The 27,803-nt window shown below is 33.6% G+C and overlaps 7 protein-coding genes across 7 annotated transcripts; 4 read left to right on the top strand and 3 right to left on the bottom strand.

Annotated features, from left to right (window-relative positions):
* Positions 1 to 707: 707 nt before the first annotated feature.
* TRIADDRAFT_60804 (uncharacterized protein) lies at positions 708 to 4,859 on the top strand (the record flags this gene model as incomplete). The annotated part of the gene is made up of 13 exons (XM_002116765.1): positions 708 to 948; positions 1,985 to 2,062; positions 2,540 to 2,758; positions 2,925 to 3,112; positions 3,236 to 3,319; positions 3,392 to 3,487; positions 3,635 to 3,850; positions 4,063 to 4,125; positions 4,210 to 4,260; positions 4,352 to 4,408; positions 4,532 to 4,570; positions 4,656 to 4,718; positions 4,830 to 4,859. 13 exons carry the CDS (start codon positions 708 to 710, stop codon positions 4,857 to 4,859), a joined length of 1,425 nt encoding a protein of 474 aa, XP_002116801.1.
* Positions 4,860 to 6,125: 1,266 nt separating this feature from the next.
* On the bottom strand, positions 6,126 to 8,882 carry TRIADDRAFT_60803 (uncharacterized protein; the record flags this gene model as incomplete). The annotated part of the gene is made up of 12 exons (XM_002116696.1): positions 6,126 to 6,173; positions 6,255 to 6,347; positions 6,434 to 6,473; positions 6,617 to 6,669; positions 6,753 to 6,872; positions 6,977 to 7,059; positions 7,173 to 7,262; positions 7,379 to 7,463; positions 7,556 to 7,684; positions 7,786 to 7,860; positions 8,109 to 8,217; positions 8,677 to 8,882. 12 exons carry the CDS (start codon positions 8,880 to 8,882, stop codon positions 6,126 to 6,128), a joined length of 1,131 nt encoding a protein of 376 aa, XP_002116732.1.
* Positions 8,883 to 9,517: 635 nt separating this feature from the next.
* Positions 9,518 to 10,240, top strand: TRIADDRAFT_60802 (uncharacterized protein; the record flags this gene model as incomplete). The annotated part of the gene is made up of 1 exon (XM_002116764.1): positions 9,518 to 10,240. The coding sequence occupies one exon, from the start codon at positions 9,518 to 9,520 to the stop codon at positions 10,238 to 10,240; it is 723 nt and encodes a 240-aa protein (XP_002116800.1).
* A 239-nt stretch (positions 10,241 to 10,479) lies between these two features.
* TRIADDRAFT_60801 (expressed hypothetical protein) lies at positions 10,480 to 12,562 on the bottom strand (the record flags this gene model as incomplete). The annotated part of the gene is made up of 3 exons (XM_002116695.1): positions 10,480 to 10,506; positions 11,242 to 11,291; positions 11,911 to 12,562. 3 exons carry the CDS (start codon positions 12,560 to 12,562, stop codon positions 10,480 to 10,482), a joined length of 729 nt encoding a protein of 242 aa, XP_002116731.1.
* A 1,459-nt stretch (positions 12,563 to 14,021) lies between these two features.
* TRIADDRAFT_60800 (uncharacterized protein) lies at positions 14,022 to 15,011 on the top strand (the record flags this gene model as incomplete). The annotated part of the gene is made up of 4 exons (XM_002116763.1): positions 14,022 to 14,054; positions 14,142 to 14,228; positions 14,486 to 14,563; positions 14,646 to 15,011. 4 exons carry the CDS (start codon positions 14,022 to 14,024, stop codon positions 15,009 to 15,011), a joined length of 564 nt encoding a protein of 187 aa, XP_002116799.1.
* A 2,104-nt stretch (positions 15,012 to 17,115) lies between these two features.
* On the bottom strand, positions 17,116 to 18,381 carry TRIADDRAFT_60799 (uncharacterized protein; the record flags this gene model as incomplete). Its single annotated transcript, XM_002116694.1, has 2 exons — positions 17,116 to 17,238; positions 17,704 to 18,381. 2 exons carry the CDS (start codon positions 18,379 to 18,381, stop codon positions 17,116 to 17,118), a joined length of 801 nt encoding a protein of 266 aa, XP_002116730.1.
* Positions 18,382 to 20,209: 1,828 nt separating this feature from the next.
* Positions 20,210 to 24,896, top strand: TRIADDRAFT_60798 (uncharacterized protein; the record flags this gene model as incomplete). Its single annotated transcript, XM_002116762.1, has 12 exons — positions 20,210 to 20,255; positions 20,836 to 21,020; positions 21,186 to 21,380; positions 21,575 to 21,673; positions 21,902 to 21,952; positions 22,563 to 22,622; positions 22,792 to 22,878; positions 23,085 to 23,211; positions 23,366 to 23,493; positions 23,578 to 23,664; positions 23,918 to 23,995; positions 24,078 to 24,896. The coding sequence occupies 12 exons, from the start codon at positions 20,210 to 20,212 to the stop codon at positions 24,894 to 24,896; spliced, it is 1,962 nt and encodes a 653-aa protein (XP_002116798.1).
* Between the last annotated feature and the right edge of the window lie 2,907 nt (positions 24,897 to 27,803).

Raw genomic sequence — 27,803 nt, 5'->3', positions numbered from 1 at the left:
AAGATCAAGTGTTTGTTTGAATTTTAAATACATGATGCATAGTATTGCCTAAGCCTATCGCCTTCGATCGTAGTTATCATCATTGCTAGCGAAACCAAGCTCGATTAACCATCACCACTTCAGATTACTCTCTGCAATCGAAATTTAAAACAACTTATGATCGCTTGCTGCTAAATTGGCATCCCTATCGACTGTTCAACTATTTAGGCCATCATCTTATTTTAGAGGAAAAAAACATCGAAATTACTAGCTGTAATTCATGACGCTAATCGATTGAATACATTACATGGTCATCATCTTGATTGCACGTTGTGTTCAACACCTTGATCAAACTGGGCATAGCTGGAGAGCATCGAGATTGCAGACGATAGTACGATTACACATCCAACTTGAAAGAATTGATCGTTATTCCAATTAGAATTATTGGCGATATTTACACGCATTGATATATCTTGTACAGACGGTCTTGTTGCTCCTGTATTACAAGAATACTGGTGAATACAATTGCTTCATGTCATCGTAGTGATTAATGATCATCAATCACCATCGACAATATCGATCAAAACTTACTTCAACATACCTTTCCTGCTATCCTTCATTAAATTAAATTTATTTTCACAAGCTTTAAAGAAATATTCCATTTCTCCTTCTTTCAGACATTGATCTTGATTAAATATCTACGCGTACTTTGAACTTTTTCAATAGCGATGGAGAGTAGCCCATGCAGAGTAACTGATATAAATCGTGACGCATTGTATACCATTTGCTGTAGTGGATTAACACGATTATTAGACATTGAAGATTTGGATGAATTTCTACAATGTGAAAGTGATCAAGGCAATCAAACACGTAACTTGAGTAAAAATTTAACCGCCATTTTAAAAAAGAAATCTTTTCAATTTTTTAATCTATCCCACGCTCATCATAGCGAAAAATCAAACAAGAAAGGTTAGTATTTTATCTTTCTTGCCATAAATATTGCATAGATGTGCTTGATGTTTTATTCAAATTTTATGCAACTACAACTACCGTATTTCGTGACTTAATAGACTGTTTGGCAAGCAATCTTTTCTTCACTCTACCTAAAATAACTTCAATATCAATCATAAAGCATCGTATAGAACTACTCCATGATATAAAGTACTATACATGACGTAGCTAATCCTACACTGAAATGAATGATAAACTATTCCCTATCAGAAAATAGCTTTCACCATGATGAAAGCAATATCTACGATTGAATCCACAATATAGTCCAATCTAATAAGTATTCACCAAGCTGATATTAAAATTAAAGTTAATTATTATTATTATCTAAGTATTCCTTTAATTAAAAATAATCAAAAAATAATTATAATATCATTAATTAATTAATCTTCTACACCATCCTTATCATACAATAGCATTACTTCTCTAATCTCATTTCGTACTATTTTATCCCTGTTTTGTACCAAAAGTAAGACGAATGCATTGTTAAAATTAATATACAAAAACATCAATGGATAGTCAATATCAGCTTTTAAATCGAAACTACAAGAGGTATCTGGGTTAGTAGCTACGATGTTTAATATCGGTAATTAATTTCCATGATATCATGTTTAGATATCGAAAGGTATCTAATTTTGGTTGGCACTTTCAATAATTCAGATTGGATAGCTCTTTTAGTCTGAATAACTAGTAGTCTTTTCACGAACTATTTTCGTATTTGTATTTTATGTTACATTTCCTTATATTATATCATCATTGCCAAAGTAACGTGATTAGCTGCTATGGCAGTTGTTCATGTATAGCGATATACTACACAGTCTTGCCTATAATTTGATATAAAATTCTCATCTAATGTATGTATATGTCAAACTATGTAAAGTATTGGCCCCAAGAAAATTAGATGTAGCATATTATATGTAATAAACGTATACACCTGGTTATATTCTATTTTTAAAATTGTAACTAACATGCTCTTTAAAATTATAACTATAACAAGGTAAGAAAGTTTTCGGCGCACCAATCGCAGAAGAGACCTTGGATTCAATTATTCCTTTATTAAAGTTCTTACATGAAAGTGAGTTATAACCTCTTCATATACATCCCGAACGCGTAGAGTGTTGAAATCACGGTTCTAAAAGAATACTAGTTATGTAATATACTGCATGTATACAGATGGAATATATAATTAATCAAAGGCTTCGGTATTATATTAATTAACCATTAATAACTGTAAAGTTATAGCACAGGGACAGTAACGTAAATTATTTTGAGATAAATAGATCAAGGTATGAGAATGAATTACTGGTTAAAACATGTAACACTACTAGCCTTGCAGCTTCTAATTCAGTGAAGGAAAATTTAGAATCAATTCAACCGTTAAGATTATTAGTGAAAGTAAAATAACTAATTAATGATACTATTATTCAAGTCATAATCAAGTTCTGAAATAAATCTCAATAAGATGATTTTAATAAAGGATAGATTTATACGTATATTTTTCAATCTTAACAGTAAAGTAATTACATGCTAACAAATTAAATTATTTCCTTAGATGCTGACAGGGAAGGTATATTCCGCGTATCAGGCAATAAAAGACGTATCGCTCAGCTTAAAGAACTTATCGACAATGATAATATAAATATAAGCAAGGAATTGGCAAGTGGAGAGTATACGCCATTCGATGTTGGAGATTTACTAAAGAACTTCTTTAGCGAGTTACCAGTTTCCTTCTTACCTGAAAATCACTATTCAATTTACTACAAAACTGCTGGTGAGTATCTATCTACACAATGTATAGCTTCATAGCGCCATAACAATTCCTCTAATCCATGACTTCAACAACGCTATTTGTAAGATTGATTATCTGCAATCAGCTTATTAACATACATCATACCCGTAAATATTGTTATTCTAATATTCTCTGTGGTTGTCTGTAGAGCTACAAAATGATGGGAAAAGATTAGAAGCGTTACAATTATTACTACTTTTGCTGTCTCCAGAAAGTAGAGAAATTTTACACCAACTACTTGGACTATTACATAAAATTTCCAGATTAAGAGCGAGTAAAATGACCGCTTACAACTTAGCTGTTGTATTTACTCCGAATATGATACATTTCGGAAAGGTAAGACAAAGAGCATCTAGTTACCATCCGTCTCTACACATCTCAACAGTATCATTAATCTTTAAATTTTATTGAAGAGACTAGCGGTATTAGTTAATATTTTTATGGCTAAATTTTGTGCAGGATCTAGCAACAGAAGCTAATGATATTGAATTACTCATGAGCATAGTTACCTTCATGATTGAAAATTTTCAAAATGTGTTAAAGGTATACCAATAATCATACCATTATTACATACTTACCCAATTTAAAAACTATTAGCAATGAAAATGATCATAGATAAGACCAATTGACAAAGTTACTTTCCTTCAGATTCCATGTGATATTTCAGTCCAAATTGAGAAGTATATGAAGAAAATTGAAAATAGTGAAGAGGTTTGTCATGTTTCCAAAAACCAGCTATACCTATTCGTATCATACATCACTATAGCAATCTTTACGTTATTAACCGGAAATTTTAAGTAATCATCAGTTTCTCATATAATACATTTACCTTCCAATCTATGCAATGATCTATGAAAGGACGATGCCTTAGCCGAAATTGCTATACCAAGTTCAGCCAAAAAATCGACAAACTATGAAGAAGAAACAAACCAACACACTGCTGCAGCTCTTTCACAGCTGTTAGACCAAATCAAACAAATACCTGACGAGGCTCAACGAAATGCAATGCTAAAAAAGTTCGACAAGTATCACGTTGGCACTCCTCCTATGTCAGCTAAACGATCACTTGCTAAAGTAATTTTATAGTTAATACTTGATTAAAGTTGTCTTTTCAGGTTGATCTCATGTTATCGTATATAAATTAATATAATTAATATCATTTTCGTTTATTTGTATTGTAACGGCTTCTGTCGCAGCCGATCATATCTTTATAATAGCAGACATACGGTACCTATGAATGCAGAAAATTAAAGCTATTCATTATTGTAAATTCTTTATATCTATAGGTCAACGCTACTCCAAACAGTGCTTATAGACCAATGCATGCAACACCAATAGCAACTCCTCAGGTTACTTAGAACTAATAAAGTAAATGTATGTGCACTTTAAAATGAATTTTACTCCTAACAATATTTAATCATTTTTGTAATTAGCTCCACAGAAAATTGTTTAAAACTCCACAAAGTGCAGTTGTTAACGGATTGGTAAGATTTAGTTGTAATATGTTGATATAATACTTTAGACTCATGCTGATATATGTATTCATAAATACTATTTTTTGCTCACGAATTATAGGATCCAGTCAATTCCATTACAAAAAGTGCGTTTGGCGTTTCTACTCCTGTAATTAAGGTAAAGATGATATTGCCTTAGTCAAATCATTGGATAAAAAGTACTTTTCCCTCATTTCTATGGTGTATATCCGGAAAGATATCATGTACAAGAATAATAATTGATAAAATTCGCATTTTCTAGACGGTTGGCCGCGATACTAATTTGGAAACGCCCAAAATGGTTTGCTGTTTTTCGATAATTCACTATAAATATGATAACAATGTACTTTAAATAACTTTATGCTTGCTTTTTCGAAATCATCTAGTCTAAAGTTCGCCAGCTAAGACAAGGTAGCTTTCATCTACCGAAAAGAATCAAATTAAACAAGGTCTATTAATCAATCTATTTTACAGTAACTCCTAACCTACAGTTATATTATATTTACTGCTTGCATAATGACTTTTGAGGGGAACTAAATATATTGCTTTCTTGTAAACAGGAAAAAGAAAATTGTGGTGTTCCGGTGTAATCGTGACAATCGCTCTGCCATTAAGAAATTCAAATAAAGCCTTTTAAAAAGAAATTTAGGAACATTTCAATTATGATAAATCAACGTTGAAAAAGATTTTCGTAGTGGGTTTATGTGGGCTAACCCGGCGATCACTTATATTTAATCACTAACACTTCTATATTTATAGTATGATGTTTCGTAAAAGTTACGACGAAAGGACTACTTATGATGCGAGAGGTATTATTAAATTGAAATAGTTACTGTGCAATGCACTCTTAATTATTAAATTTTACTTATACTTTTGAAGATACATGTCATAAAATAGTAGATACTGTATACTGCACTATGATTGACCGAAACGGTATTCGAATTTTCCTAAATTAAGCTAGTGTTACTAAAACAACTTAACTAGCTTTAATATAATCAGAGGATCTATGTGCTGTATTAACATAGAATGCACATAAAATCACCTCCATTTACTGTAGTAAAAAATTTTATGAAAGGTTACATAGCATATATTGGGCAATATAATATTTATTCCTGATGGTTTTCATTAAAATTTTAGGTTACCGTAATTAATTGCGCTACGCATACTTGTCGCAAAATTACCCGCTGAAAAGTAGCGAGATCTAAAAAGTAAAACTCGTTTTTATCCTTAATAAATTTGATATTTTATACGTGCATTGCTATTAGGGTTCAGCAATTAATCTTGAGTTTATAGGGTAGTCTATAAAAGCTACACAGTATCTGTAAGCCCGTTACGCCGTTTTGTCACTAATTTTATTTTACAATTCAAGATACTGCTGCAAACAGTATGATACCTAGTATGTCTATTTGATGCCTACTATCGACATTCACACATTCACATAAGGGTAATTTTGTACATAAACTCTTGAATGGACGCCAATGTTTTTAAGTTCTTTACAATTTTCTGCATTCCACGGTAGACAATAACGGCAACAGCAATGTTACTGAGAATCAGACTGGTTAGTAAAATATTTGCTGGTATGTGGTTTAAAAACCGCGATTGCATAAAAAGTTAATAGTACATCTCTTGTGAATGATTTATACTAGATACAAACAGATTCATTACAGTAACTGACGTAGAAATGCAAGCATTAGTGCTCATTTCTATCTCTTAGATATCATACGAATTAAGAATTCATCAAGAAATCATTGTGTTCATTACATCCATGAGAGAACAGTTGATAAGTTATAACTTAATAGGAAGTCATGCGTTATGCAATTATAACTGAATAAGATTCAGGTCTTGGATAATTTCAATTATTCTCCTTTCAAGCAGGTGATCAATTCGTTCGATTCATACATTTCCTAGGTTAAATTAGAGAGAAAAGAAGGTTAAATATATATCAGTATCAAGTCAGATTAATATTATTAGATTAGAAGATTTACTTCAATGATATCGAGACCACCAATGAATTGACCATCAACATATAATTGAGGGTATGTAGGCCAATCTGAGTACTTTTTTAAGCCAGCACGAACCTGATCGAGATAAAGATAAAAACTTTAACGTACAACAGCTAATTTAAGAATCAAACTATTACTAAATGTGTTGCATATCTTCGAACCTCTTGATCAGCCAGGATATCGAAAGTCGCATATGCTACCCTATAAATGAGATAAGCATGGTATTCTTAGAGCTTTGTGCTAAGCCACTAAGCGTATAACCCACATACCACTATACTAATACATCTATAATTAATCTGACGATAATCATAGTATATGACGAATAAATAACGCTATTAACGTACCCAGTTTCATTCAAAATTTCACAGGTACGCTTACTGAAGCCACATTTCGGTGTCTATAACGATCATTATTTTATGCAGTCAATGTCATGATCTATTCGATTCTAAATGATCTACAGTACATAGAAAATATCTTTACATCTGGCGATCCCTTCATGAAAAGGAGGACTTTGGACGATTTTAACAATTTTTCGATTCTCTCATTTACATTCTGTTTCTTAGGTACCATTGACGCAAAATCTCCACTTTCTATCATGTCCTATATACGTATATTAACCTTAATATATTAAGTTAGGAAACTACTAGATATGAAAGAAAAAAAACGGATAATATCCATAAAGTATATAAACAGTAATAGCGAACCTTTACAATATCTAAACCACCTAGCATTTCACCATCAACATAAAGCTGAGGATACGTAGGCCAATCTGAGTATTTCTTTAAACCTGCACATAACAGACTACTTCAGTTTTTGGCACACTCAGCACTAAAACGATTCGTGTACATGCGTAGAAATATTTGAAGATTATAACAAGGCCGTTGGCTCGTTTACACAAACCTTGCCTAATTTCATTGTCACTCAGGATATTAAAGTAACCATAATCGACATTGTGGTCATTTAATATGTTTATCAATTGACGGCTAAATCCTAAAGGTTTAAAAATATCAACAGAGATAAATAAAACAGTAAATCTTCATTGCCAAAGTATTTATAAAGGATTGTTCCAAAAAGTAATGGTGATCCAGCACTCATGTATTTCTTACCACATTTGGGCTCGTCTGGGACTCCTTTCATAAATAACATGCATTTATGACTGTTTAGCAGTTTTTTAATTCTAGAGTTCACTTCCTGCATAAATAGTCGTAGATATTTTAACATAAGAATAAGGCAAGTTCATTTTTGATATCAAGCTAGAGGTATGAAGTTCAATTTCTTCCTACTTCTTTAGTTTCTTGAGGTGTTTGGATAGAATCCAAGGATACCGGCACAGTAGTATTTGTATGTTGTCCAACTTTTGTAACTAGTAAACTGGTATTAGCGCCATTAATTCTGTCAATTTCTTTGGCAGCCTAATACCCCGTACAGTAGTAATATATAATATAATAAATATCAGTGCAAATGGTATCGCCAAGTATCTCTATATTTATTCGTCCAATTATTTGCACTATACCTTCATCAAGATGAACGTCGGTACAGCAGCAATATTATATTGAAGTGATATTTCGGGCATAGATTCTGCTTCAATCTATGATTGCAATAAGAAGGCAGACATAAATTATGATTGAAATAGCATGTTACAATAGAAAGTTGGATCATTCCACAACCCGTGTCCATTATAACAGTCTTATCCTTAAAATCGAAATTGCCCAATTGTAAACATAGTCAGCCTACGCTAATCAGTATAATCTATAGTGCAATGCACTATCTATCTCCATTTACAAATACTAGGAGAATATTAAGAAGTAGAAGGGTCGTCTTATTGTATGGACAAACCTTGACAAATTTGATATTGAGGTATTTGTTGGCAAGTTCGTCTAAGACAACATTCATTTGCAAGCATTGCGCGGCCCATGTCGCCCAAAAGTGAACCACAGTTAGTGCACTATGATAGATAATAAATATAATGTCATCATCAATATTTATCCTGCCATGGCATAGTCTTTGCATCCTTCTAGCAGCTAATACATTATGCTACCATGCCAGTTCTTAAGCTAGCGATCGTTGTCTAGGTTACAGATGATTGATATTTGCTATACTGTACAGTGTACTGTACATATACTTTCCACTCAGGCACAATCAGAGTTGCCAAGTAGTTGACTATGAATGGAAGTGATTATTGCGTAAAGTATATAACGATAAGCTTGGAATAGTATTGATATTCACTATGAATCATGATAGCCCAGATAGGAAAGTATAAAGCATGACACTGCTCAGCCATTTGCAAGTTGTACTTCTAACTGCTCCATTCTTAAGAGCAAGACTGGAGATTGGCATGGCTCGTCGACCCACTAGACATGCGTTTCATGCAGAACAACACGATTACAATATGCTGTAGCATTACCTTCCGACTTCCTGAAGAATATCATTGAATTCTTCTGGCGTACTGACACTGACTACAGGCATGACGAAGAATTTTCTTGCTCTTCCAGCGATCCTTTTGCTCTTTTGCAAGATGTGAAATTGGAAGTGATGGAATGCGTCAGCATTGCGTATGCGCAATGCTGACGGATTTGATCGATTTCTTATAGGAATGGACTTGGTAGTCATGGTCACAACCTTCTATTCCAGCCTATGTTTGAGTAATTGACTAGAGGTTTTCTTTTAACCGTAGTTTTGCACAGTCATCGACCCAGTGTTGGAGGCGACTAGCAATAGATTATGCTATACTATGAACTACTCGATAATGTATACGGGTGTACCCATCGATAGATTCTGCGACTGTGTAATAATAATGTCACCTCCATGCACATATTGATCCAAAAATGACTGTCCAGTATCAGTACTCTGAATAAGGTGACATCAATTTTGGTAGTACAATCGCCAAAGAGGTTGTCACAATGGTCTAAAACATCAAACAGTGATCTGTATTTGAGTAACGACAAGCAAAATAATTGTCACGACCAAGCACCGTCCTTTCAGTCCTGTCTGTCCCCTTTCAAAAGTATTCTACCATCCTGTCCAGAAGGAAGCTCTCTGCTTGCACGAATTATTTATCCACCAGCTAGTACAAGGACGAAGAAGAAATTGCATATAGATCCATAAGCAATTGCTAAAGATCATTTTATTGCTGAAATTGTAGAAGATTATTGGATAAATACACCTATTCCAAAGCTGTTTTAACGATCTCCACTCTTTTTTGGTCTCACAGTAATCGATAGAATCCACACGAAATTATTGACATCATGGCGCAACCAATGACTGTTGATGAATTCAATGAATACGATAGTTATACAGTTCAAGATTGGGAAAAGATGTGGAATGATGGCCAATTAGGCAGTATGACGTCCAAATTTCATCCCATGATGGTTAAATTCCATGAGATGATTATTCAATCAGATCGCCATAATCGTGTTTTTGTACCTTTATGTGGTAACTCGTTGGATTTATTATGGCTTGCTCGAAAAGGATGCTCTGTGGTTGGCTCTGAATGTGTCGCTTTTGCTTGCCAAAATTTTTTCACCGAAAATCAAATACCTTATGAGATACGTGCTCTAGATGGCATTGATGGCAACGTATATTGCAGTAAAGATGAAAAGTTAGATATTAGAATATTTCAATGCGATCATTACCAGTTGTCACCACGCATTGTTGGTTATCCATTGGACAGCGTTTGGGACAGAGGAGCATTTAATTCGGTACCCATGAAACGCAGAGCTGAATATGTGCAACATATGAGCACTTTATTGACTAGTTCGGCTACTGTTTTAGTCGCAGTTTCAGAATATGAGATTGTCAGTGAAGGCGATGCAAATCACGATATCCCTACTGCTGAAGAGGGTATTTATATCGCTTTTAAGCCTCTAGCAAGTGTCGAACTCATTGAACGCTCGATTACTGAAAGACATGAATTTGAAAATCAAGTCATGGAAGTTGGCGAAATTTTATTCAAAGTTAAATTTAATTAAAACAAATGCTCGTATATTTTCTCTAATTGATCATATTTGACTGCAGTGTTCTCTAATTTATCGTATGGACTGCAGTGGGCTTGTTTTAATTAATTCAGGTACTAATAGAACTTGAAAGGCACTTTTCAATGTCTGTCAAAACTTTACTAGATATTCTAATTCGAATAAGTACAGTATCAGTATGAGCTGCTAGATTTTTTTCTACTATGGTCTCTTATAGCTTTTATTGTATAATCTTATTACTCAGGAGTACCTCTAAGGACTAACTAAAATAATAATGTAATAATCATAACATGAGGTTCTATATCAACTTTGGTATCTTAACATTGACCAATTATAATCTTGGCTCAAACTTAATATTTGTTGCGGCGGATAGTGTGCAGTACTATTATCATTCAATGGCATCCATTCTACTAATTATAGTTGTAGAATGGTGATGCGCATAAAATGGATCATTTTTATGATCGGTATTGCTACCTATTTCCTATCATTTGAGTTGTTACGATGTCCTTGACGCCTAAACAAGTTTACTAGAGAATATTTTGATCTTTTAACAGCAATAATTGGAAAATACTTTGCTGTCTCTCTACCTACTTTGAGTTGCACACGTCTCATTCCTACGATTTTTCGTTAATAGTAGCTACACTTACTGAATAAGCCTCCCATACGGCTATATTTATCCACTCAATTATTCAACGGTATTAAGTTACAAGTCTCTCGTTACTGATTTTCATGCAGCTGTTAACAGCAATAAAATACTTTCCAATATATGGCATGCAATACTTGTATCGGTCTTTTAAAGTCATACAGTAGTTGAGTTAATTGTACTATGACTTGTAGATAAATTGCATCATTGATAATTATAAATAAATATTGACAACTTCAGGGGAGAATTTTTCGTAATGCTTTAATCACGAAATACACTATAGCTTTGTACGCTTGCGACCATGAAAACGTGAGTACAGTCCTAAGTTTCAACATCCAAGGTATCCTAATCATACCTCAAGCCTTAACGGATTCAAAATGGTTGCTTTTGTTGCTCTGTAAACGCCTTTAAAAAATATAGGCACAAGGGGACATTATAAGGCTAGAATCTGTAGTTAATGTAGCAAGAGAGCAATTTTCGGGATATGGCGAACATGGGCCGATATCGTTAAGCACATTATCTAATTTATTTGTATAGTAAATATAATTTACTCAGACTGTTGAAATTACAAGGCTCACCAATTGAATAGTTAAAGTCATGAAATGAAACAAGATGCAATCAGTAATCTTAATTACTGCATTTGCTAATTTTTACATTTATTAACGACCCATGAAATATTGAACAAAAACGATTCATCATAATTTTGACTACCATGAGAAATATTATCATCTAGTATCAAGTACAATATTCTGCAAAGAAGGAGTAATAGCATTTGTAACTTTAGAATAGGCATAGCATGGGCAATTGAATCATTCTCCAAAATAGATTACTGCAATACAGTCATGGATGCCGTGGATATTAGAATTCGATAATAATAGTGAGGGATTGCAGGTATACGCGTAGAAAAGATGCAATCATAAAAAGATCGCTGATGATGATTGTAGTAACACTTAGGCCAATTACAATTACTTGAAATGAATTTTGAATAAAATTTCTGGCATTTGGATGACCTGATTGTTATCACCTTGCCACTCAGTGATAGAACGATCGATTTTCTCAATGTTTGCACTCGGTGCAAACGCTGAAAGAAGGCATTCCTCAGCACTTGGGATATTATGCCTTTCATCCGACTGACTGATAATTTCGTATTCCACGACAACAACGAGCATCGTTGCTGTACTGGTTAAAAGTGTTTTCATATGATTAACGTACTTGTTGCGATCTTTGGTTGGCACAGAGTTAAAAGACCCTCTATCCCATACACCGTCAAAGGTAAAACCGACCATAGATGAGGTTAGTAAATAATGATCACATTGATAAATAGTGATGTTTAATTTATCATCGGTACTAAAGTACGCTTTCCCATTGACGCCATCCAGATCTACAACATCAAAAGGAACATTGTTGTCCTTGAAAAAGCTTTCACATGCATAAGCAGCAAATTCAGTCCCCACAACGGTAGCTCCTTTACCAGCCAACCACAATAAATCCTTAGCTTTACCACACATTGGCACAAAAATTCGATTGGTACGCTGTGGTGCTAGAAGTAAACTATGAAATTGAACGAGTTGTGCTTGAACTTTTTCAGCAGATTGATCTAACTGGCCCTTTTCCCATATATCTCGCCAACCATCAGCAGTAAATTCTTCCTGCTCTTGAAATTCTTCCACTGTCATTTTGAATGCCATCATTCACTTTCTATCAAGGGTGATTATGATTTTCCTGCAATTGGTAAATAATTAAGCTCGTCTTCCAGTGTAGAGTACAGATGACTAATTTTAGTTCCACGATCCAGACAGATTACTCTTTCCTCACGAACACGAACTTACCCATAAAACTGGTCTATAATTAATGACTGCCTATTGCCCAGTATAAAATAGCAAAAGGCTGAAAGTGGAACTGTACAAGGGAAATAAGATGACCAACCAATCACTCCTACTGCTGGGAAACTGGCAAGATCAGTCTCCAAGCTGCAACCTCGACCGTCTATTTAAGGGCTTGTCAATAATAATGCGCCCTACCTTAACGAGTTGAGGATTGGGGTGCGCCTGGGGCGTGTACTGTGCTCTATGCACACCATAGTTACAGCATTCGTAGAAACCTTCGAGTTTATTTATGGACTTCTGAGTGCAAATAAATAAAGTCATCGGCAGCGAGTAGCTTTGCAATTTGGACCTGTAATAATTGTTACTTCTAAACTATTCCAAACTACTGGTTCACAGTAATGCTGAGACTGAGTGCCTTAGGATAAGAATAACTTCATTACATCCATAAAAAGATTACAGAATATGAGCAATAAAAAGGCTATAGCTAATAGTAGAACATTCTTCTAGGAATCCTCATGTTAGCAAATCTGAGAAGCTACTCTCGCTCTCTGCCCTAAACCCACCCTTCTATACGATCCTGGCCCATCTTATTTGTCAACATATTCTGAACAAAACTCCAACACAAATATTTCCGTACTAATTATAGCCTGGAGATTAATCTGAAAATATCGGACCACTGTCCAGTAAAAAGGCCAATTTTTTAGCTTTTTCCCCTTAAATTCTGGAGAATTAGTTTTAAATGGGCATGATGTGTTATACAGTACTTGCTTCGGACGGTCCCTGCTGCTGTAGACCCTGGAATTTTATAGACAAAAAAATAAAGAACTGTTCAGTAAAGTCAAAAATACTTTCTATGATTCTACTGTACGAGTGGGATGATCGCAGCCTGTTTTGCATATGCCTGCAGTGACTATTATGGTGGATCTTGAGGTTGACTAGTGATACTTTCCATAAAATGCAGCTCGCACTTCGCTATTACTTCATTGACTTTATTGAAGGTTGTCCTGTACATACATTAGCCGAGTAATTGAATGATCGTGTGAAGCAAAACCGAAGAGGTCTTAAGACTTTCCTTTTTGAAAAGATTCTACCTGTAATAGTAACGAATCGTTTTGTTACTTAGCAGCGTTGTCCGATAAAGATATTAAAGTTGACTCAATTGCTAGACACGATACAGACAAGCATTTTGATAACATAACATGCTGATAATTTATAGTCTATGATTCATTATTAGAACTTAGAACCTATAACTGTAACCTTAGACTGCAACACCGAAAAGCTGGAAGTTAAAAACGTATTTAACCATGTCATGACTTGTCCGGAAGTATTACGCTACATTAAGGTAAATTAGATGAGAAATAAACTATCGTTGATTTGATGTAAATGAAGAACAGTCGTGTAAAATATCATTATTATTCTCTATTCGTAGAAAAGATGTCGCCTTTTCCAGTATGATTATAAAACGAATGACAGATCGCATTACGCAACTTTACCAAGTGCAGAACGACTTCACAAGGTTATTTTTACAATTATGATATTCATGCGTATTATATTATTCTAACCGGCCTTGAAATAGAACAGTAATCATAAATTTTTAGAATCGTAGGCAAAAACGTTTACAGATTTTAATTTATTTAATACCCTATTACTACAGATAGAAGGAAGGCCCATAAGGTTAACGGGTACTATAAACTCGTACTATTTAATAATAAACTAAATTATTATCGTTTTCGGTATCGAACCAATACTTTATCACTTTTTATCATATTGCAGGGAATTGTTATGGCGATGTGCGATGAGGGGCTTCGCTCTTTAAAGAAAGATTATGAACTAGACTTCGAAGCTGTGAAGGTATGGAAAAGTTAATTGTGTAACCGTCGAAATAATTAGTATTTGTGCATAAGAGGATTTTAACCTTAACTTAATAATTTAGCCAAAAGTCGACAATGTGGTACGTGTGATGGTACCATTCGAAGATGAATTAGAGAAAGTAAAAAATAGAGTTCTTCGAAAAACGCTAAAATATATAGACAGTTTAAAAATCGCGGGCTATGCGGAAGTAGTCGAATATTATAAAGACAAAGCATTTAAATATTTACAGGTTCTTCATGCAGAATCAGAAGCAGTCTTAATACAAGCAGAAAATGAAGAAGTCCAAAGTGAAAAGAAGCGAGCTAATGAAGAAATAAAAATTAACCCAAGAAAAGAAAATTTTATCGGACAATTTACAAAAAGAAAAAGACAAGCGATTATCAGCAGAAGAATAATTGGATCTGACAACCAAAGAATTAGAACATGAGAAGTTTGAGGTGGTCGAGTTAAAAAAAGGAATCGAAAGATGTCATGCAATTATTAAACGAATTGAAAATAAAAGATTACCTGTCTCCCATAGAACTGTAGTTAAGAAAGAGAATGAAGAATTTGACAACGAAGAAAAACCAATCCTGAAAGCATTGAGAAGGTAAACATAACAGATAGAACTTTGAAGGAGAGTATACAAGAAAATAAACGAATACTACTTGAAGGGATATTAGATATGATAATCAAGCTATTGAAAAAAAAATATTTTGATAATGTCAAATTGCAAAGAAAGCTAGAAGAAATCAAACAAGTGATAAATGAAATGGAAAGTAAGGAATTGCAAGCTACATGTGCACACTCAAAAGAAGCCGCAATCAAGAAGAGAAATGAAGAGATTCAAATGAGAAGCAGATTAGTGAAGGAATTGAAAGGTTAGCTTAGTAAGGTGCATATTCAAGGAAGCCGCGATCAAGGAGGAAAATGAAGAGAATCGAGATGAGAAGCAGGTCAGTGAAGGAATTGAAAGGTTACCTCAGCAAGATGTAAGCTAATGAATAGTTTGCAGAAAGAGTAATACCAACGCTAAGTGCTAGATACTACCAGGATGAAAACGAAAGTTGTATAGCTTGTAATTCCCAAATTGTAAAAGAAGAAAAAATTTCAAGGCGAAGCGAAATTAACGAACTAAACAATAATTAATACAATTGCTAGTTCTGCGGTTTATGCTTCGTGTTAAAATTGCAGGGGTATAGTATATGTTTCCTATTCATTTTAAATCCTGTTAAAGATTATGAACATAGTAATGAATATCGGTGCTGACTATGTTGTTATTATTATCTTAAAAGATTAGTAACGATAAGTAGAGCCTCATCATGCAAATCTATATCTAGTAGTCGGTGAAAAGGAGTGCGACACTGCTGTCGCCTAGAAGATATAGATTCAATCTTTTTCTTGCAATCCTGGACTTATTTTTGATAAAAAAAAATGTTAAATTTTATTTTATTTATAACTGAAGTTATTTCTCTTGATTAAAACTGTTTTTACGTTCATATTATCATACTTTCATCATTATCTATTTAAGTTATGCATATCAATTTAAGTTGTGCAATCCTGCATAACTATAGTCTTACTACAAGTATGATCACCATGATTATAGACAAAGCAATAATTAGTACAGTACGATATCTAGTACCATATAATATAAAAAGAAGATTTCTAACTTAAGAATGATATCAAATTTTCGAAATCATCGTTTATAGTTGTAAATTAATCATACTATAATAACTATTTTCAACACTGATTAGAGCTAGGAGTTATTTTGCCATGGTTCTACTTGTGTCTGATTTAGAACTATAATAATGTTAAATTGATTATCGTCTAATTAACTAACATTAACTGACAGTGAATACATATACATACTGTATTAACAGAATGCTAGAGTAGATTACTACTACTTCTGCAATACAATGTGGTTTATTTTCGTATCTAAGTCATAAATATAATGGGTTAGTAACCTTTATTGCATTTTATCTAAGACATACAAATAATTACTAAGCCAATATATAACTGCCAAATCGTAAACTTAATTGTGCAATAGATTAATTCATTCTTAGACAGCGTAATTTAAAGGCAGATAGTTAATAGATAATAATTGGTGGTTATGAACTTTATCGTAATCCATATAGTACATGCTGTGTTTGGTAGAAAAATAATTTGAGTCTCCTAAAGACTTTACAATCCACATAATTATACTACAACGGGTTAATAAATGTGATATGACTTCCTGATGCGTGTCATCATTAATATTTAAAAATATCGACAACTTTACAGAAAAAATTTTCTCTATATTTCAATCGCGAAATACTCTATAGCTTGAGTTAGTATAGTTATGACAGCAATGGATGACCAAAATTGGAAGCATAAAGATGTTCATTTTGAATCCTTTTTGTAAAGTGATTGCGTACATTTGCGATAATGAAAACGTGAGTACAGCCCTAAATTTTAATATCCAAAGTATTCTAGTCATACCTCAAGCCCTAAGAGATTAAAATCGGTTGTTTTTGTTGCTGTACAAATACATTTAATATAGGCGCAATAATACATTATAAGGCTTGAATCTGTAGCCAATGTAGCAAGATAGTAATTTCCGTGATATGGCTAACATGGCCCGATATCGTTGAGCACATTGTATAATTTACCCAGTTCGTTGAAATTATAAGGCGCTTCTATTTAATATTTAAAATAATGAAATGAAAAAAGATGCAATCAGTAACCCCAATTACTGTATTTTCTAATTCTTACATTGATCAGTTACCCATAAAATGCTTTTTTAACATAATCGATCAGCATTACTATGGCTAGCTTGAGAAATATTATCGTATAGTATTAGGCGCAGTATTCTGCCGAGAAGGAGAAATAACATTTGTAACCCTAGAATCGAAATATTATGTGCAGTTGAATAATATAACCAAACATAGATTACTGTATTACAGTCATGGATGCCGTGGATATTAAAGTTCTATAATAATGACTGATTTCAGATATTGCTCGTAACAAACGGATATATGTGCTTACGAATATAAAAGACGCAACAATTAAAAGAACATCTCTAATGATGATCGTAGTAACTTTTAGGCCAATTACAATTACTTGAAATGAATTTTGAATAAAATTTCTGGCATTTGGATGACCTGATTGTCATCACCTTGCCACTCAGTGATTGAACGATCGATTTTCTCAATGTTTGCACTCGGTGCAAACGCTGAAAGAAGGCATTCCTCAGCACTTGGGATATTATGCCTTTCATCCGACTGGCTGATAATTTCGTATTCCACGACAACAACGAGCATCGTTGCTGTACTGGTTAAAAGTGTTTTCATATGATTAACGTACTTGTTGCGATCTTTGGTTGGCACAGAGTTAAAAGACCCTCTATCCCATACACCGTCAAAGGTAAAACCGACCATAGATGAGGTTAGTAAATAATGATCACATTGATAAATAGTGATGTTTAATTTATCATCGGTACTAAAGTACGCTTTCCCATTGACGCCATCCAGATCTACAACATCAAAAGGAACATTGTTGTCCTTGAAAAAGCTTTCACATGCATAAGCAGCAAATTCAGTCCCCACAACGGTAGCTCCTTTACCAGCCAACCACAATAAATCCTTAGTTTTACCACACATTGGCACAAAAATTCGATTGGTACGCTGTGCTGCTAGAAGTAAACCATGAAATTGAACGAGTTGTGCTTGAACTTTTTCAGCAGATTGATCTAACTGGCCATTTTCCCACATATTTCGCCAACCATCAGCAGTAGATTCTTCCTGCTCTTGAAATTCTTCCACTGTCATTTTAAGAGCCATAGTTAGAATTTGCTTTGGAGAGAGATTACTGTCGAACTGTAATATAATTTTCCTGCAGTCGGTAAACAATCGAGCTAGTCTTCACCTACAAGTGTACCATTCACCTTTACGAGCATGCACTTGCCAATAAAACAGGTCTAGAATTACTTGCTGCCCAGTATAAAACAGCAAAAGGCTGCAAGTAGAACTGTAGAAGGGCAAATCAGATGACCAACTACTGCTGCTGTTATGCTGGCTCGAATCCCGATCAGTCTCATTAGACCTCAGCAGCAACTTGTTAATCCAGTCTGTAAACAATGTTACATGAGCTCCAACACCGTAGCAAGTGCTTTAACTCCTTATCGCTGACGAGTGTTTTGGGCGTGGATGTGTTTGGATGTCAGTCAAATGGCAGAAAGAAGGTACCAGTACGGTCCTAGTTCAGTACCAGTACCACACTGAATCACAGTCATGGCAGAGTGTACAGTACGGATTTTGACTACTGTCCGTACAGTACTGTACACTGTACACTGTAGATTGGATGAAGAAGAAAGTCATTTGACGATTTTGCTATAGCTTTAGTTAATTACTTTCCGCTGTATTTAATAAGATAATGAAGAGTTCATAAGTAAAATGATCTCGTTGTGGATTAAAGTACTGAAATTAGGCTTTAATTTCGAAGTTATATGTGCAGTCATGTCATGGACTACTAAGTCATTACTTAATAAATCCCAGACTTTATTGAGTAGTATATACAAATCATTCTCTAGACTATACTTTCAATGTGAATCATTGGGACGGCCCTGTTGGAGACCATGCTATTTTACATAGGAAATGGTATAACACAAATGAATCATAAATAACTGTTCAGAAATGTAGAAACATTTTCCATCTTTTTAATGTATTGGTGGGGAGAATTACAGCTCGTCTTGCATACGTTTGCAGTGACGATAATATCGTCAAGCAGTGCGATATAGTGTACAGTACAGTAGTTTCGAAGTTGTACACCAGTCTGACCAGTGTCGATTCGAGTCCACAATATGGTAATAATAGATGAAACTCATTGCGACTCTATAATGAAGGATTTTCATATTCTATACTGGTTCTTGTAGCAGTCTATTCTTATAAATTGGCAGGGTCTACACATGGACTAATCATGATGACGCTTGAGATCGATCGTCATCATTCGCAGTCGAGGCTTTTATCCTTCCGTCTTGAGATTCTTGTTAGTAAGAATGTGCACACAGCAAAAGTATTTGCGATACCTTTACAGCGCCTTAAACAGAAGCACAAATGGCTAGATGGAAATTCAATCCAATCCAACAACATCCATCAATCAATAAATCAAATGACATCAGTAGAAAGTGTAGGAGTCAATCTACAGTATCGATTTCATACAAAATTTCTATCGGTAAGAATGTGCACACAGCAAAAGTATTTGCGATACCTTTACAGCGCTTCAACAGAAGCACAACTGGCTAGATGGAAATTCAATCCAATCCAACAACATCCATCAATCAATAAATCAAATGACATCAGTAGAAAGTCTAGGAGTCAATCTACAGCATCGATTTCATACAAGATTTCTATCGGTAGAGCACTCAGTACATGTTGTGTATTGTTCTCGCTCTAATTTTCGACTGTAAGAGAGTACAGTATAAGATAACGCAATCCTGTACACAACAGAATTGGGTACTCTGACACATATTGTAGCACTCTACGTCTCGACTGTGCGGGAACGTCCCTCTAAGTTTCCATCACGCCGACGCATATTTTAATGTAATCTAATTGTAGCCACTACTGATCATTTTCTCACTCAAGTTGGAGGCCATACGTCGTCGATGAGAAGATGGCGCTCTTTACTAGATGGCTCAATCCCAAGAAAGCGCCAGAAGGTCAGTTGTTGGGATAGTCTTCTTTCAATTTTGCTATTTCAGAACATTGGATAATTCAACCAGTCACTTTTTCCCATTACCCCTTAGACGATGATCGTATTCAATTGAGTTCATGACAAGAAATCAGATATTGCTCTCCATCTGTTGTTACCTCGATTAACTTGCACAATAGTTCATTTATTTTCAGTCATGCAGTCTCCAAGCCTTTCATCACTTTAAGGATTGATTTAGACGATGTTGAATAGATCAAATACTAATCTTCAGATAGTAATGTAATCACCTATTGCAATCCCATGGATCTAACGCCCTAGACTAGATAAGCATTAATTCCATTATTAAAACTGTGACAATAAATGATCATGATCAATGGATACGAGTAAATAAAGAGTCATAGTAAGGATAGTTGTTAGAACAAGAACGATCCAGAGAACTTCGATACTTTGCCTTAGTCTAGGGTATTTGGGCTAGTTTTGATTAATAAACGGATTAAACAAGCTGTCACTTTCTTGAAAAGACGATCTGCTAGGAAGCTAACAGTTTAGTTGACAGAATTTGATTCTTGCCCCATTTTATCCTCTAGTTGTTCCATTGATAACCGTAGAAAAAGATGATTTTTCAATTCAAGTCCATCAAGAAAACCTACAACAACTATTCGATTTAGAACAATTGCATAAAACCAAGGTTGTGATTATCGGCATTAGTGGAAAGAGTCGATCTGGCAAATCTTTACTTATGGACATCATCAAGCTCTTTGTACAAGAAAAGGTGAAGTCAATAGATAGCTAGTAAAATAGTTATTCTACTTATAACATTCAATTTTTTCATCAAGTAGCGCTTTGACAGTTACCGTGAGATCAGTCAGCAATGACACAATTAATCATAAGATACATGTTATTGTATTTTAACAAGCATTCATCATTTGGATTGTAGATTGTTAACGCTCAAGAAGCTGGTCTTGCATCTCGAGCGTGGAAACTTATCGCTGGTGAAAATGAATGGTTAACGGCCGATAAATTGCAAAAATCGCAGGCTTCCCACTTTATGAACTTTCAACCTGCTATGAATGCCAAAGGCATCTATGCTTATAAGCAACCCTTACTATGTAAAACAAATGATGATGATAAGGTGACGAACTACTTATGCTATACTTCAATACTGCGCCGGAATTTTAATACTCATTATAATTTAATTACATTCTATCTTGCTATAAAATTTAAATTGCAGTATACTAGCTATAGTGTCTGCTTAGAAATACCTATATCCAGTGGATATAGAAATAATATCATTAGCCTTATTCATATTCTTCCATTTCTATTTAGGTCGTAGTTGTTTTTCTCGATACCAACGGTTTCTGTGGTAACGAATTCCACTTGGATAAAACTATCTTCATTCTGATGTCTCTAATCTGCTCACATCATGTAAGCGTATGCCACTTTAATCTTGTCGCCAAAATCTCTAAAGATAACATTATCAATATCAATCTACCATTTTGATATTCTTTAACATCCGTAAACGGTACCTGGCCCTAAATTTAACCGTTGTAGTAATAAATTGGATAGAATTGAGCATTTATTTAATCTCAAGCTGATAATTGTTACAAGGGTATAATATCTATTTCTTTCCTCAATATTACTCTTTCTTGACAGATTATTAATGTCCAAACCCATTGCGATGACACTGAATTCGCTATTTTAAGTGTAAGTGCTAAGTTAGGAAATACAGCATGCTCGCATGATAGAATTGAGTAAACGATTGTTACGGAGTAACTTTTTACACAGCTGTCGTAACATAGATTTCATAAGATAATTTATCAAGGAATATATTTACATACCGTTATCTATAAAGTTTTACATATTTTCAAGAGATAACTGCATAGTTTTATAATATTATCTATCTATAAATCGATAATTAATGTTTATATTGATTTACTACAAATTGACTTAACCTTTTCAATAAAGTTTGAGTTCAGTTATGTCTAAGAGAGATTAGTGGTGTTGCCGTTCCTCCTGACGATAGGAGATTGTCAGTATTTAGAGTCGTACTGTAGGTTAATGTCATGGAGGATAAAGTTGACAGTAGACTCGTATATAATTTCCATAATAGTTTTAACTTTTCCTTGGTGCAAATTACGATTCGTAACAACGCTTTACTAAAATTTAAGGTCCAAGAAGACATTTTACCTGATCAACTTACTTACATTAATTTGTTTCTACTATAAGTTAACCTTATAGTGGAACCCGTCGATTAGCACTGTATTTATCATCTAAGCCTGTTTTATCTATTTGTTTAACTTAAAATATTTGACAGACACTGGAAAACTGTTTCAATCGAGCAAGTGAGAAGTGTGACGTAAAACTACTCTTTCCGGTATGTTAGAAATGACTATAGTTTCGAAACAGTAATACTGTAATATATCTAAAATGAGAAACTTTAGCTGTATACAATAATATATCTAAAAATCAGACGCTTCGTTATATTTAATACATTACAAAGTACGGGTATTATATCACTAACTACTAATTTTATTTTACTACAGAGAGCTACCGTGATTGTTCGAGATTCTTTGGCAAATAATGAACAACTCGGTTTAGTCGAAAATACTACAGCAATGCGTGTCGTAACGGTAAGCTAATCGTGTATTATAACATATGTTATTTCAATTAATCATATGCACGTACAGTATATCCGTTTAAACTAGGATTTCATATCGATACTTTATCAGTTACTCCGATATAGCCGTAATTCTAATGCTAGTTGAAACATGCATCAGTGCTAGAAAAATTATGTACAAGGAGATTATACCTAACTCTAAATAAACTACATCACTAGGGAGCGGACAAAGTTGATAGAATTTTAAGTAAACATTATCGAGATGTGAAATGGTACCTTTTCCCGACAACATCACCTGTTAAAGACGGCAACGAAAACTCAGCTGTTGGTGTTGATATTTTATTAAGTATGTATTCTATTCTATAATCTTACATAACATTCCTGCTTGTAGTATACATCTCATCCCCATACACTTAACATAATCATTGTCTAAAATAGTTCGCTAGTTTAATAAACGTTATTGCAATTAACAATGTGATAAATATCCCTTTCTAATTTAGGCGACAAAGATGAAATGAAGCGACAGCTGATTAATTTTTGTAAAGACTTTTGTAATCCTGAAAAGCTGGAAGTTAAAAGTGTATTTAACCATGTCATGATTTTCCCCGAAGTATTACGTCATATCAACGTAATTATACTAGAGTAAAGCTATCGTTGATGTGATGTAAATGAAGAGCAGTCCAGTAAATATCTTTGTTTTCTCTAATCGTAGAAAATATGTCGCCTTTTCCAGTGCGACCCCAAGACGGATGCTGTGTCGCATCGGGCAACTTTGCCAAGTGCAGAACGACTCCACGAGGTTATTTTTACAATTGCAATATTCTTGTGTATTATATTATTCCAACCGGCCTTGAAATAGAACAGTAATCATAAATTCTAAGAATCGTATGCAACAACGTTTACAGATTTTACTTTAATACCCTATTACTACAGATAGAAGGAAGGCCCGTTAGGTTAACGGGTATCATAAGCTCGTACTATTTAATAATATACTAAATTATTACCGTTTTCGATATCGAGCCAATACTTCATCACTTGTTATCATATTGCAGGGAATAGTTATGTCGATGTGCGATGAGGGAATTCAATCTCTAAAGAAAGATTATAAACAATACGTCAAAGTTGTACAGGTATGCGAAAATTAATTAAGTAACCGTCGAAATAATTAGTATTTGTGCATAAGAGAATTTTAACCTTAACTTAATAATTTAGTCAGAAGTCGGTAATGTGGTACCAGAAGATAAACTAGAGGAAGTCAAAATCATAGTTCTTCGAAAAACACTAAAATTTATGGACAGTTTTAAAATCGCGGGATGTGCAGAAGTTGTTGAATGTTATATAGATAAAGCATATAAAGATTTACTGGTTATTCATGCAGAATCAAAAGCAGTCTTAATACAAGCACAGAATGAAAAACTTCAGAGTGAAAAGAAGCGAGCTAATGAAGAAATTAAAAACTTAACTCAAGAAAATAAAATTTTATTGGATAATTTACAAAAAGAAACAGATAAACGATTATCAGCGGAAGAAAAATTGGATCTGACAACCAAAGAATTAGAATATGAGAAGTCGGAGGTGGAAGAGTTAGAAAAGGAATTGGAAGATACCATGCAATTATTAAATGAATTGAAAATAGAAAGATTACCTGTCTCCCCTAGAACTGTAGTTAAGAAAGAAAAAGAAGAATTTGACAACGAAGAAAAACCAACCCCTGAAAGCATTGAAAAGGTAGATGTAACAGAAAGAGCTTTAAAGGAGAGCATACAAGAAGAAAAAAACAAACGAATACTGCTTGAAGAGACATTACATATGACAATCAAGGTATTGAAAGAAAAGGATTTTGATAATGTCAAATTGCAAAAAGAGCTAGAAGAAACCATGCAAGCAATAAATCAAATGGAAAGTAAGGAATTGCAAGCTACAGGTGCTCACTCAAAAGAAGCCGAAATCAAGGAGGGAAATGAGGAGATTCAAAATGAGAAGCAGATCAGGGAAGGAATCGAAACGTTACCTCAGGAAGATGCAACCTAATTAATAGTTTGCAAAAAGATTGTTACCAACGCTAGGTACTAGATACCTCAGGAAGAAAATAAAAGTTGTATAATTTGCAATTCCCAAACTACAAAACAAGAAGAAAAAATTTCGATTGTAACGCAAGGCGGAAATGAATGAATTAAACAGTAATTAATACAATCGCTAGTTTTGAGATCTACGCTTTATGTGAAAGCTACAATGGTTAACGTTCTCTATTTATTTAAAACCCTGCTAAAGATTATGTATATAGCAATGAATAATTAAAATTGACGTACATATCAGTGCTGACTGCGTTCTTAGTAGCAGCAACCGTATTAGTGCAATAAATCCTAATTTACTGCTATATCGTATTTCTCAAATAATAAGACTTGTCTAAGGAATATCTTAAAGAATAGTAACGATTAGTATAGCGGCATAATGCAACATTATATCTAGTAGTCACTGAAAAGGGAAAACGACACTATTATCGCCTAGAAGATATAGATTCAATTTTTTCTTAAAGTCTTGGGTTTATTTTTGGTAAAGAAATGTTAATTTTTATTTAATTTATAACTTAAATTATTTATCTTGATTAAAACTATTTTTAAGTTCATATACTTATATCATAATTATCATAGCTTTGTCATTAAATACTTAAGTTATCTTATTTTGCGTAACTACAGTCTTACTACTAGTATGATATTAACATGATTCTAGACAAAGCAATAATTAGTACAGTACGATATCTGTGGCTGTATAGTATGAAAAGAAGAATTTTAACTTAAGAATGATATCGAATTTTCGACATCATCGTTTATAGTTGTAAATTAATCATGCTATAATAAATATTTTTAACACTGATTAGAGCTAAGAGTTATTTTGCTATGGTTCTACTTGTGTCTGATTTAGAACTATAATAATGTTAAATTGATTATCGTCTAATTATCTAACACCAACTGACAGTGAATACATATACGTATTAACAGAATGCTAGAATAGATTACTACTACTGCGATACAATCTTATTTATTTTCGTACCCAAGTCATAAATATGAAGAGTTAATAACCTTTATTGCATTTTATCTAAGGCATACAAATAATTACTAAGCCAATATATAACTGCTAAATCGTAACCTTAATTGTACTGTAGATTAGTTCATTCTTAGAAATCATATTGTTAAATCTTAGATAAGGTAATTTTAAGGCAGACAATTAATAGATAATAATTGATGGTTATGAACTTTATCGTTATCCATATAGGACATAGTGTGTATGGTAAAATAATTGAAGTCTCCTAAAGACTTTACAATCCACATAATCACACAACAACCGGTTAATAAACGATTATATTACTACCAGATCATAATCACAGGGAATTTCTTGATTTTACTTTGTCCTATTATATTTACTGTCATCTCGGTAGATAAAAGGATTTATATTGTTCACACCTTCGCATCATTCAAAATTACACACCATGCTGTAGCTGTATAGTAATTAATTGGTCCATTAACATTGACTACATTTACTATTACTTATAACAAATATATCTTGTTATAGCTGCAAATCTCGACCGACTAAGCATAACTCAAATTGAGGTCATTTTATATGATTGTGGAGTAACTTTATTACAACATCAAGGTAACACGATAGTTCCAATTGCACCAGCTTTGGACTGAATGCCCTTTATTACAGCATTAATTACCCATTAGGAAAGGAAACACTTAGCATCATTTTTAACATAAGATTCTTGATCACCTGCTCTTTTCAACAAAATCTACAAAGCAAAGCATAACAGATATCGTTAATCATTTATCGATAGAATGGTACTGTATTAGAGTTTACGAAACAATTCTAGTATTGAACAATTTTAATCTTTCCATGCTCATTTATTTTGATCATTTGACGGAAACAACTTGCTTTAAAATTCATGCTGCAGTTTTCATGGATTACAGCACGATCAATACAAGGATAAGCAATCTACCAAATGATCTTTGAGTTAGCGGAGTATCTTGTAATAGATATTTGAAAAGTCAACCTTTTAGTTAAATGTAATCAATTGCCATATTACATTAAACAGTGAGCACATGCTAATAAATGATAGCATTGTCCGAGCTTCAATTCTAGGCGCAATTGATATCAGAATGGGTTTACTTTTAATACAAAGATCCATAACTTATTTCAACATCTATAAATAGTACGATTAAATATGGATGAAAGGATCATCATTTTATCAACATATAGTTAGTAAAGTGAAATAGAATCTACGACTTTAATTTTACGATAGCATAGGAAAGCGAACATTTGGGCAACTAGGAGTCCTAATCAAATGAGGCAATTGTTTGGCTTCTTTGTTTGGCAAAGAATTTTACGATTGGAAATGATAACAAAATCCATAAAAGAGGAAGAAATGAATTCCAAAAAACATACCGATACATTAGGAGAAAAATGTGATTTTTGCAACTGTATCAATAATGCATGCATGATTGGAGTTAGGGTTATTAAGAATAATAAGGTGTCCTGTCTACCGTTGATACAGCTATGGAATTGATATGTACTATTTACATTTCTTTCCGCAGTTATATAATTGGTGTGCTGAGGAGACAATTGTTTCAATTTCTGTGTTGATCATCTCCATCGTAAAGTTTACCTCACATCTGGTGTTCTTTATTACACTAACTTTGCTAGAAGGATTACATAATTATTATTAACTATAGTACCAGCTTGTAATCGACTGGTAATACATTAATATATACCGTACTGTATCAGTTAGCCTTGATAGATTCCTAAATTAGAAAATGGAGCAATGGCTGTTCCATTTTCTATACCCTGTATGTACTGTACTTGATCACACATGCAGAATTGTACTCGTATACGTACAAACAAATTTGCCACTGATGGCGATCCGATGCTAACTAGTATTAAAAG

This window comes from Trichoplax adhaerens, genomic scaffold (assembly GCF_000150275.1).
Source record: "Trichoplax adhaerens TRIADscaffold_17 genomic scaffold, whole genome shotgun sequence".
In the NCBI taxonomy this organism is placed as follows: Eukaryota; Metazoa; Placozoa; class Uniplacotomia; order Trichoplacea; family Trichoplacidae; genus Trichoplax; species Trichoplax adhaerens.
This window is presented reverse-complemented; position numbering and strand designations above follow the sequence as displayed.